This window comes from Atheta coriaria, unplaced genomic scaffold (genome assembly GCF_025399875.1).
Source record: "Atheta coriaria isolate IRGN ID8LTWV9N9 unplaced genomic scaffold, Caltech_Dcor_3.1 hic_scaffold_10_pilon, whole genome shotgun sequence".
Classification (NCBI taxonomy): Eukaryota; Metazoa; Arthropoda; class Insecta; order Coleoptera; family Staphylinidae; genus Dalotia; species Dalotia coriaria.
In genome coordinates, this window is record NW_027045452.1 from 3110356 (window position 1) to 3127386 (window position 17031).

Consider the following 17031-nt stretch of genomic DNA (forward strand, 5'->3'; position numbering starts at 1 on the left):
ATTTATGTGTCGCACTAACTCACTAACGATATACGTACATGGTGGTGGACTTGAGCGTTGGCCTGCTGCAGCTGCGAGTCCAAAGTTTTGTCTGTTGCTGAAGATAGTCAAAGATAGGAACGAACCGGAACCTGTGGATGGAGCGCCGGATGCACCAGCGTTGCATGCTGGAGAGCACCCGGCAGCTCCGCGGCGGCGGCGGCTGAGTACGCCAGCGGATGATGCCACAACTCTGGACCTCCTGGGAAGAAGGGTGCACCCAGATCTATAATAGCCACAATTGCTCAATATCACCAACCGTCCCCCAGCATTGAACACAACAAAGAAAGTACACAACATCTGTATGAAAGTTAAGATATACATAAACGTACAAAAACATCATTTGTCCCTATCAAATTCTTTATAGGCCCATGCAGATGAGTTAGCCCACGACTCAGGGCCATCAGTACTTAATCATCAAACAAGTCCAATCTAAACTAATCTAGTAGCTACGAGGTATTAATATTTGTTTATGGGAGGTTTGGCAAGCTTTCCGTCGTGAGGGAGTGGAGGTGGTGAATACAACCCGGGTGGGGGTTAGGTGTTTGTGTGATGTGTGGCTGTGACACTTGCTGACATTCATCTCACGCCGCGCTGGCGATCGAGTGTGTTCAGTTGCTTTCAGCTTGAGCTAAGTCAAAAGATGATATGTACACGAAAAGACTAAGTACTGAGGCACTAGGTAGGTACTCCATAGAGGTCAGTATTTGGATGTGACGATTAACAGCGTAGGAGTGGGAACGCGCATAGTTGAAGAAAGAGAAAGAGAGATTCGGTGTGTACTTACGTCCGGTGAGGGGGTGCATCAAAGTTGGGTGCGTGTTGGCGGCGTTAGCGGCTTGCTGTTTGGGCTTGCTAACCTTGGTGTTACTTTTAGCAAACTCCAGCCGGATGGTCTGTGGCATGTCGGGGTCAAACCGTACGCCCTGCTGCAAAATTGCCCACAAAAGTGATTTGGTGTGATTGTTTTTTTTTTGTTGGACTCAATCAAGATAGAAGAAGATGTTGATAAAAATTCAAAAACTACAGCAACTAATACCATCTTCAAAAATCATTAGCAGTTGTGTGCATATGTTGTCCAAAAATGTTAAGAGAGTTCGAATTTGTTGTTAACCTGGTAGCATATGAGCCAAACTTGAAAGCACAACCAAGTACAATCAGGCCTAATTGATATCATAGGGAGGATGTAGGCAGCACACGTGCTGTGTTAGTTTGGTGCCGGTGCTATTTATAAAGGGGGATCTATAGCATATCACCGCGCATAAACTTATCGTCGTATATGCTCCTATCGATTAAATTAAGTTGAAAAAAGTTGGCGATTAATATCGATTGTACGCACCTGCAAATCCTGCTTCGCTGCTTCAGCTCCTGCCCGTGTGTTGAATGTTACAAAGCCCACCGGCTAGAATTTTAATATAAAGTCATAAATGTTATAACAATCCTGCATTTGAAGGACTTACCGAAGCAGTTTTGCCATTTTTGCTGGTAACTTTCAAGAGAGAACCTTCGTAACCCTGGGAAATCAATTACATAGAATGAATGTAACAACCAAAGAAAAATTCAATTTTCAAGATTAACTTACCTCATATGCTCTGAATAACAAGTACAGTTCGCGGGGTTTTGCGTCCATCGGCAAACCACTGACAAAGAGAGTCCGAACCTGCAACAATATTTATAATGAATAAAAGGTTAGCAAATTCTTATTTACTTGAATTATATTGAATTTGTAAACCAACACTGTAGAATGTACATGCGAACTGAGTGCGAGCAACAATCAAACCTTTCTGATGTTATCACCGCCCACTGAATCCCAGTATCACTACGTTTCAATGCGGCGAGCATTCGAAACGCTTTGACTTTGATTCGTTAATTAATTTATTTCAAGTGCAAAGTCAACCATCGCTTCCTGCACCCCATGTAATTGTTCAGCGACTCGAAAATTCCGGAGGATTCCTTCTTGAAACCAAAATTCAAGTGAAATAAAGCTACAACAGCTCCTCTCAAACCAAAAAAAAATCTTGTCTAATATATCTTAAAGTATAATCGGTCATCCACTTGAACGTAGTAAATAATAAATTAAAATTTCTGCAAAAAGCTGCGAGTTGTTCGCGTTAGCATTTCGCGGCTGTGTGTCCGTAAGTATATATTATTACTTCGGCGGTTGCGACCACCGCGAGTTCTATTTCGTTCTAAGCGCACGGCATGCGAGCGAGGTTCGTACAAAGCGGTGCGGCGTACAAAGAACTTACGGAAAACGTGCCCTATCAGAATGGGCAATCGCAATTTGGAAATGCCATTGTTTTAACCCCAACATCGGTCCAACCCCAACCACTCCACCGCACGCACGCTATCGGACTAACGCAACCACCACCACGATAAAACCACCCCAAACACAGAAAAACTACTAGGTAGTATTAAAATTTTAACTACATAAAATATGCAACAATACGTTATAAATTTTATGCTGACACAAAAAACAACGGAGTAAAAAATATCTCCAAATAATATTGTTGATTCTTTGATTTGCGAAGAATAATTTAGCTGTCAATGTTTGCCCTGTAGCAGAATAACATTCACATCACTGCTAATAACACACAATTAATTATAATTTTGACTGTGTGCCTTGATTTGCAATTAGATAAAGTCTGCGCGCAACTTTTCTTAATCGACTGCAATGTCCCCATTTCTAAAAGAAATTAATGCTGCACTTTCAGTTGCCCAGTTAGCAGTAGTAAACCCCGCGCGATACAAAACTCTGAGCATATTCTTCGGCGAAACCCCCACTTGAAGCAAGTTTAATGAAAACGATATATCTCCGTGCACTCCCGGGCAACTTGCACTTGTTCATCCATTGTATTCGAATGCCCGTATCCCCGATGGCTACGCGCAGAGTTAAGAAGAGTCACCAAAGCGCCGTTTTCCAAAGAAAACTTTTATATAGCAGGTCCCTGCCGAAAGTTGTGCGCGAAACCGAAGTTTTCTGCATGGGGACGTTTCCATGTTGTCGCTACGGTCGTTCGGAAGTTATTTTTTTTTAATATATGAAAATTCATAACTAGTGATATATTTGTCGATATCTAGTTCAAATTTCCAGGACTAATTTTTTGATTCAGAACCTTATTTCGTGCACATGGAGGTAAAAAATAATTACGATAAGCGACAAAAGTAATTTGAAACAACAAATCATCGAGAACCAAAATCAAAGTTCGCTGACGCATAAAGTCGACAAACCAATTTACGCGTCGAGCTGCCGACAAACCGTTATCTATGATCGGCGTTATTTTTCCAAACGCAATCGGTTATTTTTAATTAATATCCGAAACCGCTAGCGAGCCAATCACACATGAGTAATGGATACGTAAAATCGGAAGCATAAATCCAAATTTGATGGAATACGACTTTTTGTATACAGTGCCCAAATGTCCGGAAGCAGTCGCTTTCAATTATCCAGAATTCCCAAGTAATTATTGCAAACAGGGATGGCTAGGCCGACACTGACACGCTGGGGAAGTGGTATAAAGATAGGGTTAGATTCGAGAACACGGATGATGACAATGAAGCATAAAATACGAAAATCGACAGCAAGCGGCCGACCAATAAAAAAACAAGTGAAGATCAACGCTTTGATAGAAGAACAAACACGCCAGGCGGGCGTCGCAGCGCAACGAAGTGAAAAGCTGGTTGACACTGGCGTCACGCTCCATACTCTTTTGTGAAAATGTATGAAGATATTTTGAATTGCGCTGAAAATATTAACCACCCCCCGCTGCTAGAAGAACAATATGAGCCCATACTCAGCGTAGAAGAACAATAAATATCAAGCACCCACTCATTCTTTCCTTGTGTTTACAAATGAATCCTTGTTATTTCAATTTTTCAATTTGTGAAGCAGCAAAAACATTTTATAATATCGTGTAAATTTACTTTTATAATTATTGCGTGAGACATCCTGATATCTTGATCGCGGCGAAATAACGACCAATAAAGTTATTTCGATAAAGTTGGCAAAAGTTAATGGCAAAAGTATAAGGTAACAAGTCCGACTTGCAAACTTTCAAAGTTATATTACTTTTTTGGTGGGATATAGCGATACGCCAGTTTTGTTTCACTTTGCAGCCCGAGCGTATGTTGATGGAAATCTTAATTTATACTTCCAAACAACGGCAGTACATAAACTTGCCAAATTTTTGAACGAAAAAAATACACAAAAACTGAACAAACTATTAAATTCGTTTTAAGCCATACCAAGTCAAAAATGTTCAACGCTACACAAAATTTAGAGGAAAATAAACTTTTCTTTAGCAGCATCTGAAACAATTTTTCTCTACACTTACCACAATTTCACCCGTAAGCTGCGTGAGTGGCTAACTTTAGAAAGATTAATTTGAATTCCTTTATGACATTCAACCATACCTCGAATGCGTCATTTTGAATTCATATTTACAAGGAACCAGGATCGGTATCTAATAATGCATCAGTACCAATATGTGTGGGGAGCGAAGAGGTATGTGGCAGAAAATTACAAATTGATTGCGATTATGCGAAATAATTTGTTGCCTACGCACCATTTGGTTTATCTGCCAGATATTTTCGAATCGAATAACTTCCACCTAATCTTCTTTACTTTCGAACATTAACTAGTCCCCCCCACACATTTGCGGCTTCTTACAGCATCGACGAGCAACCCCAGTTCTGTGATAAAGAATATCAATGGAGCAGACCCAAATGGCCGCTGGTTAACGCGCCACTAAATAACTTATCATCCCTAAACCTTTAACAAACCCACAAGAATATTTAAATTACAAGTTCACTTGTTCGACAAATTTCGAAAAAAAATTCAGGACGAAAATTATTGCGTATAGGCCTAGATGCTAATCAGCCATGCTAATAAACAAATTGCGTGGGCGAGCCACGATTGCCCCATTCATCATCAAACACATGCTGAATCAATTTTAGTTACTAAAAAACTTTACATAATTCTCTTGGAGGTGTTGATGACCCCACCTAGGCAATGGCTTTTGTGCGCGCAAATGGTGGACGCTAATCGCATTCCACCTTCAAGAATCAAGGTCCACACTCGGCACGACACTTACTTTGACGACGTTCACGTTTACCACCCAAGGTGAAACTTGGGATTCATAACTTCTAACCAAAACTTCATGTTTGAGGTGAAGGCGATAAGGGTGAATTGGAGAGCGAGAGAGAAGCGCTTATATTGATCCGCGGCCCAGGGAGTTACTCACCAGTCGTCGACAGTAGCGGCAAAGGTGCAACCGCACGCAACCCGCAAAACCACCTTACAACTGAGCAAGCCCCTCTATAAATCCCAAAATGTAGGTATGATGGGGATACCAATATTTTCCATCCTGCGTGCACAAAATTTAGGAAGTAGAAAGATTGCCACCTAACACATATATCCAAATTAATGACATACGCCTATGTAGTTTCAAAATAGTGAACGCGTTTAGTTTATTCAGACCATATGTCATAATTATAGAAGAGCTTTCCGGGTGGAAACGTTCGAGGCGTGAGAAAGCTCGGACCAAAACTAGAAGTCATCCACTATGCGAGAGCAAAACTTCTTCAATTTATTATGCATGTTGCGAGCACACTTAGCAGTAGTGCCTCGCTCGGATGACACCCCCCGGGATATTATAAACAATAACACAACGCCAAACCTACAAGACTAAAGGAATATACTACGAAACTGCGAATTTCTGGGATATTTGAGTTGCCGAGACCATGGGGAGACTTCCAACTCTTTTAAAACTTAAATTTATTCTTCTAATTGATGTTCAAAGTTCAAATACTTGCATGAAATAAATACTTTAATCAATAGAGTTAAATTTGTAGTAATGGTAACTGATAAATTAGGTCAGGTTGGACGTAATTAACAATCCCATTATTATCCGCCTATCTGCATACGGTTTTTCTCAAGTTGCGTGAAATTTATAGACATGGAGGCCAGGCTCGTTTCTTCTTTTATTACAAAACCTAATGCGTCTTCTTGCAGCTGGACAGCATCTGGCGACATCATAGCGCCAAACTTCTTGGCGTTGAGAGTTTTGTAACAGCAAACAGCAGAAATGCTATTCTGCTAAGGGTTGAAAGAAAGTACAACACGTGGTGACAGCCGCCTCCACTTTAAATACGAGGGCTACGCGCATTTTCCACTTGGTCCTTCTTTATTAAATGCATTCTTAAGGCTGAAAGTGGCTCGGGCGTTCAATATATGCAAAGAGGATGTCTCCTCTACCGACATTCCAAGGACTGCACCAATAATCATTCCGAACACGTGCTGCATAACAAACAGAAAAGCAAAGAAGCATATATACACAAACACCCGTTTCTTCCTAGGTATACTTAGAGAAAGACAGAAGCCTATCATGGAAAGTGAATGTAACACGATTCTCGTTGTAATGAACTACTTTGTCGAGAGGGCATGATCCATTGCTAAGGAAAACTACGGCTACCGGAAACCCGAATATGTAAACGAATTCAACCATCCGAGTATGGCTAAAAGTGGGATATCTATGGAAGGAGGTAAACATCGATATCAAGAAACCTGTTAAATGTTAGTTAGTATTTGAAAACACACTTAAAACCTCGAGAATTACAGTAATAACATAACAGGGCATACCTTAAGCATACAATAGATTGTCGGTGCCATGATTCCTTCAAATTTTTACATATGCATCGTGTGCTTGACTGATTTTAGGTTTAAGCGTAGTTTACATGCATATACACATGAATGACATAGAAAAATAGACCCTCTGGAGAACTATTTCTTAAAGGTAAAAAATTAAAGCATTATACATTTTAATTCGCTTGGTTTTGATGATATCACATTATATTTTGAATTGCTGCCTGAATAATTCACTAATGATAGTTTCAGGTATTTGCCGAAGAAACAGAACCCTCCAAAGTCAAATGAATATGAAACGAGCCTGAAATGAGTAACCGGAGCTTTTATAGTCTTGGTGTTACGCACTCGCAAGCCCACTGGCAGCAATGGTGGTTTTGTTGAAGTCGTTATTTCACGGTAGCATAGCCACGCCTAGCAACAACTAAGCATATTTAATATGATAGAAGGGCAGAAGGTGCCGTTCAATTTTTAATATTCGTCGGCATCTCAGTGCACCGTATTTTGCCATTTCCTGATTCGGGTGTATTCAATTATTTAGGCTTCTTTATGGCTTCCGCCGCGCAAGCAGGCGCACTGACGCTATTTGAGATTACAGCCTTAAATATCCTCGAATGCACTATCAAGATAAAGGCAAGATACAAAACATATTTGCACATTGAACTCATAAAATTCGAGGTTACTCAACGACCCAAATTTCACTAGTTCCTGGTCTAAGTTCTTACTTTCATCTTAAACTTCGGGAAAGTATCAAAATCAAATCGATATAAAAATATTGCTTGATTTTGCGATATCGTCCAACGATAAAAACTGATAGGGATTGAAATTTTGAAATTGCAGCCTACACCAATTGCTCCCCCAACCGATACAGTGAGTGGTGGAACACGTTCGATTCTAAAATCCGGGGATCGACGGGGATTCGATGTCGTACCGACGCGCCAAAAAGAGGCAAAGCGATGTTCGCGACGAGATAAGTCCAAGACCGGCGCTAGGCATGTGTGCGCGCAAGTTGGAAAATTGAATTTCCTTAAATACGTAAAATATCCATCCACTCAACTGCCGTGCGCAGGGAGCGGAGCGTGTAACCTGTCATCCCTTAACCCGCACCAACCGCGTTCTCAACCCAGAAGTTAGACCGAACACAAAAGGATGAATGTCAAAAAAGGGTCGAAGCACGAAAAGATTCGAGAGCTCGGTCGCTAGTAAAATTCAGGTACAATTCCATTAGGCCCAAACCTTTAAAGCATTTTAAAATGACAATTATAAGTTTTAAATAAAGATCGGTATAAAATATTGAATGCAGTAATCAATTATGTTTTATCCTGTTTACAAAGTAAGAACTTAGAAAGGCGAGGTAGAAATATATCTACTTCCTAAGTAATGGATGACTTTGTAACCCATGCGCACTTTAGAAGGTTCTAATCCAAGAAGTTGGAGGTGGCAAACGAAAGCTCACTCTATGTTGTCCTGAAAATAAAACGAGACTGACTCGTCGAAATCTACCAACGCCAGCAAACCGCGAACGATGAACATCGATCCAAATTGAACCACATCGGCTTCAGACTTGGAGCGGACTAACAGCCAAATACTTGATGGATGGTTGACTTAAATGGTTGAATGATCGACAGCAAGCAACCAAACCCTCCCGCTTCAATCATTCCAGTGAGATTCTGATCTAATAACGATAAATGACTGATTGACTCATAGAGTATCCGATTGCAAATTCAACTGTAAATTAATTAAAGCATGCTAGTTATTGATCCAACAAAAAGCAATTTTAAAATGTTACCCCGGATAAACAGTTCGAAATGCCTAGATAAAAATATCATCACTTTGCTTTGGTTTTTTTGTCATTCATTTCGAGAAACAATGAGGCAGGAATTTTGCAGCGGAAACACATTGATGTAGTGAGAAAGCAGATGAGAGGAAAGGGAGACGAGCACATGAATATTTATTAATTTCGTTACGGAATGACGCTGACATTTTGTCGGGCCGATGCAGTGTCGCGCCGCTTTAAATAATTAAGGGCTAGCAGAGTGGCGATCGGTGTAAATGCACCTATTGCCAACTCCCGCTTGCAGAGCGACACGTCAGACGGTGAAATTTCAACAGATCAACTAATAATGATCCAGTATACACAAAGGTTCAAACTTTTGTTTCCTAAACACGAATTGGATTGTAGAGTCTTGAAAGAGCTATATTTGAAACTGTTTAAGAAGCAAACTTTTTTTGAAACAAAAATTTAAATTTGTTGATATTGATCAAAAATAAGTTAGAACATTTTGTATGTGCAGCAGATTTATTAATAATTGAATTCCGCGAGAGCACAACGTCACGTTGGTAGTGCGCTCTAACGCGACACTATAAATGCACTCGAGTCGAGGTGGCAGCAGAGTAGGCACGGCTGTCAGCGGCGGCGGTCGCGGATTGACGTTTACCTGAAACTACCATTAACCTTGCCTAATATATTATGGATGGCTGACCGGAAACTTGACATCGGCCCGAATAAATCCTGCAAGCTCATACCACCCCAACCTGTCAAAAGTTTTGAAATAACATAAAAAGCCAACAAAATAAAAATGCAAATTCATCCTGTAAAAAAAGTATGATATGTGACAGAATAAATATGAAAAATCTTAAATTATTGACGCTATTCCACTAAATCGAAAAAGTTTTAGAATTTTTCTGGCGGACAAAACCAAAACGAAACGAATTGCAACATATTCATTATCTGTGCTTCCTGAAGAGAGGGGTGCGAATGTCATCGTTGTGACCGCATGTTGGATAAACCTTCCAGTGAGGGGTGCGTAAGCGCAAGCGAATAAAACAACCTTACAAACAAGCGAACATGCCTCGTTTATTATGGCGGGCCCGGCGCCGCCACCAAAGCGTGCGTTTGCGCTCACTCCGGTTGCGTTTGTCGCCCATTTTCCGCCGGTGCGCACTCGGTAAATACAAATTTATCCGAAATGTCCGCGTGTATGGGCGCGCTACAAGTGTAAAAAAATCCACCATCCGTAAGCTAAAACAATTGTAATCATTATTCATCGCATCGCATAATGTTTTCATTTGCCCGGCGAGAACTGAAAAATATTAATTTCATTTATTCATTCGCAGTTCAGTTTTTATTCGCAGTGAAGCTCCAAATACAACAACTCCGAGTAAAAGTAAAACAAACAGTAAAAGTATTTTACCAGAAAATATAAATGAATAAAAACAATGAAGTAATAGGACAAATTAAGGAATAATTATGTCTCGTAGGAGTACCGCACCTTAGAACTAACAGCTATAAATGTTACTGCTTTGAGAAAATCAAAAACCTTAAGCCAAACACTGTCTACGGGTGCGTTTTCTGCTTCGTTGTTTGAGATTAAATATTAAATAAGATTTTCTCATGCTTTTAGTTTTGTAATCTTGTAATTGTTGAAACAGGACCAATTATTTCACCCTCACAAATTCCCCAATAGGGAGTTCACAAAAAAGTTACACTGTTTAACAAGAAGTAGGAAAGAAAGACATTTCAAGTGTATAATTTTCATAATAAAATCAGAAGAAATCGTAAAAATGAAAATGAATATTTATATACGCGCCACCTACGTTATAAGAATACAACCAACTTTATGTACACTCCTCGCCACAACGACGAACAAGTCTTCGTTTAAAATATATGCAGGTAAAAGCAAAGGACTCAGTGATGAGCAAAAACAAAAAAAGAACTTTAAAATTGGTATCGATTGAACAGCCATTTTCAAGTTGTTAAAAATTGCTTTGTGCGGATTGCTGCAGGAACGAATGCAATATCGGTTATATTTTCCACTAGCACTTTAGAGCTTTAACGTCTTAGCGTATTGGTTTGGGTTAGTGTCGACACATCGGACGATAAGTGCTCTTGGGATTGGGAATATACCAGTCGGTAATGCAGCCAAACGATTGCGAACGGGAAAATCGGAAATCCAAAATCGACAAATAGACACATCAGAAAGAGAACAAACACCCCTTCCCTGATGATACACCAGAAGACGATGGGACGTCAATTCATCAAAAGCCCACATTGCTAATACAAATTTTGGTAATAATTTCCAATTATCACAATAGATTCATCTAGTTTCAAAATAAAAACTTATTCATTTTAAGAAAAAAAATAGATCAAATTGCAAGTGGTTTGTTTTCGTTCCTGTCAGACTCGGGCGGAGGCGAAGTGCTAGGCACACAATGAAACTATTGTTTTAATGACATCATATGTATGCTGCTCGGATGTGCGGCGTTATTCACATGCGCGCCGAGAACGCACATTGCATACATACATAACCTCACCTTTGTGCATCTCGTTAACGCGTGGTGTTCGCTGCCGGCGCCACTAGTCAGTCAAACACTCAACACATCCGCTGAAAATCGTTAGACGGAACAATGGAACGCGCATTCGAACATTCCTACACAAGTGCAAATTGCAAATTGCACTTTTTCATTCAGCAGGTGCAACAAAACCTATTGCAGAAAGTATCGGAAACCTTATTTTTGGGAAGAGTGCTGGAGAAATCGAAGGTAAATGAAAAGTGTGAGGAGAGGACGGCGAAGTAAACGAACATGAGAAACGCGGGTAGTTCCCGTTCACCGACGACACGGAACAGGGAACGCAATTACGACGGGTTCGCACCGCCCGTCGCGTGGGCTGCTCTTCCGTGTGGGGGTACGCGTTTCGGGTCGTTAACGTCGATGAGCCTGGTGTATCCATCCATCGCGCGCACCGCGCGCTCCCGGTCGATACGAAAATTAATTATTTGCGACCGAACGAGTTCCAACATTCAGCACACACCTACATATACTCATACGCCTATCCACTAACACAGGTTAGTCAAATTTAGCAAAATCAACTGAAATACTTTCGTAGCCTTTTCTCTCATATCAACTACAGCTCATATCAATCTATCGTTTACCGAATAAATAACAAGTTTCCAAACTAAAAAGCTTTACAGTTTCACAGAAATAGCTACAAGTACAAATTTACCGTATTGATCATGCTTGCCAAAAACAATAGGTAAACTTACAAGTTTGGATTTCTATAGCAAATTGTTGCTAACATGGAAATTAATTATTCCAGTCATTAATCCACAAAATAGTCTGTTTGTTTACTCACGGAACCGCCGGCTGATTGGCCAATTTCAACAGAAATTACAAAAGTGGATTTATGCACACTCACCTGTAATAGAAAATAATAATTAATAAATACGATAATGGTCAACGAGCAAACATATAATATTAATATACTCTATATAATAACATACTCTAGTAGTATTAACAATAAATAACAGTAATAATAAAAGTATTGGCGAAATGTCAGACTAATTGTTTCCGCGTGTGTTGATGTAGCGATGTGTTATTAGAGTAAAATTTAATTCATCGCTAAACAATAAGCGGCAATAGCACAAACAGGGCATGACAAGTGCCAATATCATATCTTGTTACAAAAAAACTCTTTCCATTTGTATTAAATCTAAATATAAAGAAAATTCTTTTAAGATTAGTATTGCGTATTTAATTTCATCGGCTTAAGGAAGATTTATATCCTTGTTATAATAAATATAACGAAAAAATGTCGCAGAAATACATATTTTTTCGGAAATATACTTTTAAAATACTCAGTATTACAGCAATTATGAACCAAAATAAATGAGCGCACAACGTATAGAATGCTGGGGTGATGGCCCTAATGAAAGAATAACAATTAAATTAAAACCAACAGCCTAAAATTCTATAATCATAAATTAAACTTGGGTTGTTAGGATCTTAGGGTGAGATCCATGTTTGTTTTACGTTATTTCTTAATAATATAAAAATAGTAAATCTACAAAATAAAAATAAAATAGCTAAGGCAAAAATAAAAACAACTTTTCAGTAATCAAAACCGTGAGAAACTAATCTCTTTTTTTTAGTTATCTCTTTGAATGTAACAATAGCTTCTCTAACTTGGTAAGTTTGACAACTTTAAACTAGGAACCAAAAAGAATATACTAAACAAATCATGCAAAATATATACCCTGCATTTCTAACAAATATATTACAAAAGCTATGAATGCAGCTGATGAATTCAACCCACAAATTATAATCCTTGTATGCTTGCAAAAAAAAAACTCTCTCCTTGAGGCCAGGACAACCGAATTCGATTCTTTGATTATTATGATGTTTCGGGAATGCAATGTAAATTCCTATGAATAAAAAATGTGGTATAAATGAAAAAAAAAATTGAAACATTCAGATATACAGGTATTGACGCGGGTGATTGTTTAATTAAAAGTACCTACTGTTCGAACACTCCTTCGATAAATTAGTTACAACGAAAGAAAAGCGCAGAAAAAAGACAACGAAGAGGAAAGTGTGTCTGCAGGGCACACCTAAGGCGATTAGCTATTCCATTCTCGGCTACTCAATATAGAGAGGCGAGCGAGTTTTGTTCATTTTTCATCCCGCTATTCGATCTTTTCCGGTACGCGAAGACTCTCGGAAAGTGACTCCGGTGCTAATAATCTAGTTAAAAAGACAACGAGCCATCAGTAAAGGTAGAAATTAAGTAAGATTGGGTAATTGAACGTGTAAAATATTCTGTAGAATAAAAGACGGATTTATACAAAAAAGGACCCAAATAAATCAATCTCAACCGGAGGCTTTCAGAGCATCGAATGCTTTAAATTTGGATTTTAAGATTGATGACTTTATTCATGGACAGAACAAAACAATCAATACCGCAGTCAATCAATAATCCGGTACGAAATATATGAATGTTGGGCAATACGGAACCAAAACTGGCGTGAAATCGGACATATTTATCAAGAATATCATGTTATCCCAAATTCAAACTATAACCCCAATTCCATTTTCCAATTTTAATTCGACGTTGAGTGGCGCGCACTAGACATGCATCGATAGGCAGTGTAAACATAGAACAGAACGTCCAACTCGTCAAAACCATGCATATATGGTAGTAAATTCATAGATTTTTGGTGTGCGCAGAATCTAGATATCTCGCAGTTCGTTTCCATTATTGTATTGTTATTCTGTCAATTTGTATATTAACCGAATTAGGACTGCCGCAATTGGCGGTCAATGTAATGTCATTAGGGGGGTTCGAATGCCAGAAACATAGCTGTCGTGTGCTACGGAATAAATACGCGCTCGCCAGTATCGAGAACGTTAACGGTAAATAGATTGTGGCAGCGCGTGCTGCCACCAAAACATCCATTATTATTATTACACCTGTCCAAATAAGCATTACACATACCCTTGAAATACAGGGATTCGCAGCACCACACATTAAGAGCTACACATTTTTGAAATGATTTAAGAAGAAATTTAAAGTAATTCAAGACAATTGAATACGATTGAAAGCGAAATGTAATTGCAGCCGCACCCGTCTTGCTTTGTGACTCTTAGCGTAATTAGACGCAGTTAGATATTATATTTAATTAAAAGTGCATTAAGTATAAATAATCTTAATGGAAATTAGCGAGTTCTGGTGTTACGTGTGTTTACAAGTAAAACAAAACAATATTTAATAAATGTACACGCGAGCGAAGAGCAGTTCTAACCGAATTGTGCAGGAAGGAAGCGGCGGAATTCGCGCACGAGCCGGCCGTCATTTTCCATTTGCGGGACGTAACTGTGCCACATAGGCGCCTCCATTATGTTCTTCGACCAGCGTAACGAAATGACTAGAAACAAAAAGCAACAACAGATCGACCAAATTCAACATCTAAAAAACGCTTGCCACCAACATAGGTCCCACAAAATAAATATAAAACCGTCATAAGTCTTATGGCAATATACGTAGGTATACATGCAGAAAATTCGAGTATTTCGTAAGTGAGGAAAAACAGGCAGTAGATGCCGTGACGCATTGGCGGGCGCCAGGCCGGCGCGCGGCGGCAACAGCAACCGTTGTGTACGAGCCCCGTTGTCATGGCAATGCGAGGAGCGGCGTCGCCCTCGCCCTCGATCGTTCACAAAGCGCTATGACTGTGCTGCTAAGGTGAGCACACCTTTCTCGCGTGCGTACGACGGCTCAGAACGAGCCCGAAATTCACTAAAAAGGTTGCCCCAACGACGGTGGCCGTTTGAATGCATTAATTCGTAATTTCGAGGAGTTTTAACGCCGCGTAGAGGAGGCAAACACGCCCGAGGCAGAATTTACCAACAAACCAAAATAGGAACATCGAGTTCAAAGTGAAATGCAAACTTTAGTCGCTCTTGATTGTTGTAAGTAAAATTCTGATAATTTGTTTTTCGTTTATTTTATTATATTAATATTTAATTATTCATTCATCATCCCCAGAGCCCAAGTATGAAGCCAGATGGATTTATTATTTTATTGTGACATTCGTGACAAGCCCTTGTTTTCGTTTGATTATAAGCACGCATCGCTGACGATGGAATCATCAGCGATGATGATGAGTCGATGATAATCATCATTATCGAGCGGGTGCGGGTCGGTACCAGTCGATGATTAGCACAGAGTAGATAAACCTTCACGCAATTAATTTATTACGCTTGTCAAATAAGAGAAGATGATTTTGTAATTCAATTTCTTTAGCATGCGCACGCAAAATGATTTCCGTTTTATTTCCGACGCAACGAAACAAAAAGGGGTGCCATACATCAATGGATTACGCTAATACGTCGAGACGATTTAAATGATCTACGTCCAGCAATATATCCACGTAATGTCATAATACGCCCAGGAATTGAATTCAAAGACGAGACACAATGAAGTGAAGAGAGAAGCAGATGTGGAGGGAAAACAAAACAAGATATAATAAGGTTCTGACATTTATAATAGCTGTTTCGTAATGCGATGCCTCGTTCTCGCTCCCACCCGTCGGATAATGAAACAGAATTGAAATGATAGTACTTACATTGGAAGGTAGGATAATACAGCAGCAGAACAACGCCTACAACGATATGGATTGCAGCTATAAATTCACAATTGGTAAATTTTCCGTCTAGAAAACGAAAATGCAAGGTAAAACAAAAAAAATTTTAATTAAAAAGGTCGGCCCTGTTTTTCGAACAAAAAAATAAATGAAAAGTTCGACTCTGTTCTTCAATGCATTTTATTTAAATTCTCTAGTCCCATCGGAAGTGCCCATAAATGCCCTTTATAAGTTGGCAATTTTTTGGAAATTTTAGAAACATGCTGTGGAAAACACCCTGTAACTCGCAAACTAATACACTTTTTTGAGTTTTTCACCGCCATTTTATAGTTTAAGAGACGCTCTACACAATACATGCCATTTTAATGCGGCAAACATTCTGGAAGTGCCCTAAAATGCCCTTCAAACATCGGCCTTTTTATACCATTATGAAAACATGTTGTGGAAAACACACTGTATCTCGCAAACTATTGCACTTTTCTCGAGTTTTTCACCGCCATATTATAGTTTAAGAGACGCTCTACACAATGCATGCCATTTTGATGTGCTGAACATTCTGGAAGTGCCCTAAAATGCCCTTCAAACATTGGCCTTTTTTGGAAATTTTGAAAACATGCTGTGGAAAACACCCTGTATCACGCAAACTAATACACTTTTTCTGAGTTTTTCACCGTCATTTTATAGTTCAAGAGACGCTCTACACAATGCATGCCATTTTAATGCGCTAAACATTCTGGAAGTGCCCTAAAATGCCCTTCAAACATCTGCCTTTTTTGGAAATTTTGAAAACATGCTGTGGAAAACACCCTGTATCTCGCAAACTAATACACTTTTTCTGAGTTTTTCACCGTCATTTTATAGTTTAAGAGACGCTCTACACAATGCATGCTATTTTAATCCGCTAAACATTCTGGAAGTGCCCTAAAATGCCCTTCAAATATCGGCCTTTTTGGAAAATTTTGAAAACATGCTGTGGAAAACACCCTGTATCTCGCAAACTAATACACTTTTTTTGAGTTTTTCACCGTCATTTTATAGTTTAAGAGACGCACTACACAATACATGCCATTTTGATGGGCTAAACATTCTGGAAGTGCCCTAAAATGCCCTTATGAGGTTTTCCAAAAGCATGTTTCAAAATTTCCCAAAAGGCAGATAAGTTTGAAGGGCATTTGGGGCATCTCCAGAATGTTTAGCACATCAAAATGGCATTGTATAGAGCGTCTTCTTAAACTATAATATGGCGGTGAACTCAAGAAAAGTGCAATAGTTTGCGAGATACAGGGTGTTTTCCACAACATGTTTTCAAAATGTTATAAAAAGGCCGATGCTTGAAGCGTTACTTAGGCACTTTCCAGAATGTTTAGCACATCAAAATGGCATGTATTGTGTAGAGCGCCTCACAATGTCTACGCGTAAAACCAAAAG

General features: G+C 39.3%; 1 protein-coding gene across 1 annotated transcript in view; it reads right to left on the reverse strand.

The window, feature by feature from the left end:
• Positions 1-17031, reverse strand: part of LOC135800294 (protein couch potato) — a 53761-nt gene that overhangs the window by 5469 nt on the left and 31261 nt on the right. The window contains 5 exon segments of the mRNA XM_065313490.1: positions 39-265; positions 827-968; positions 1379-1441; positions 1500-1553; positions 1622-1699. Of these exon segments, the coding sequence (XP_065169562.1) occupies positions 39-265; positions 827-968; positions 1379-1441; positions 1500-1553; positions 1622-1699 (564 nt within the window).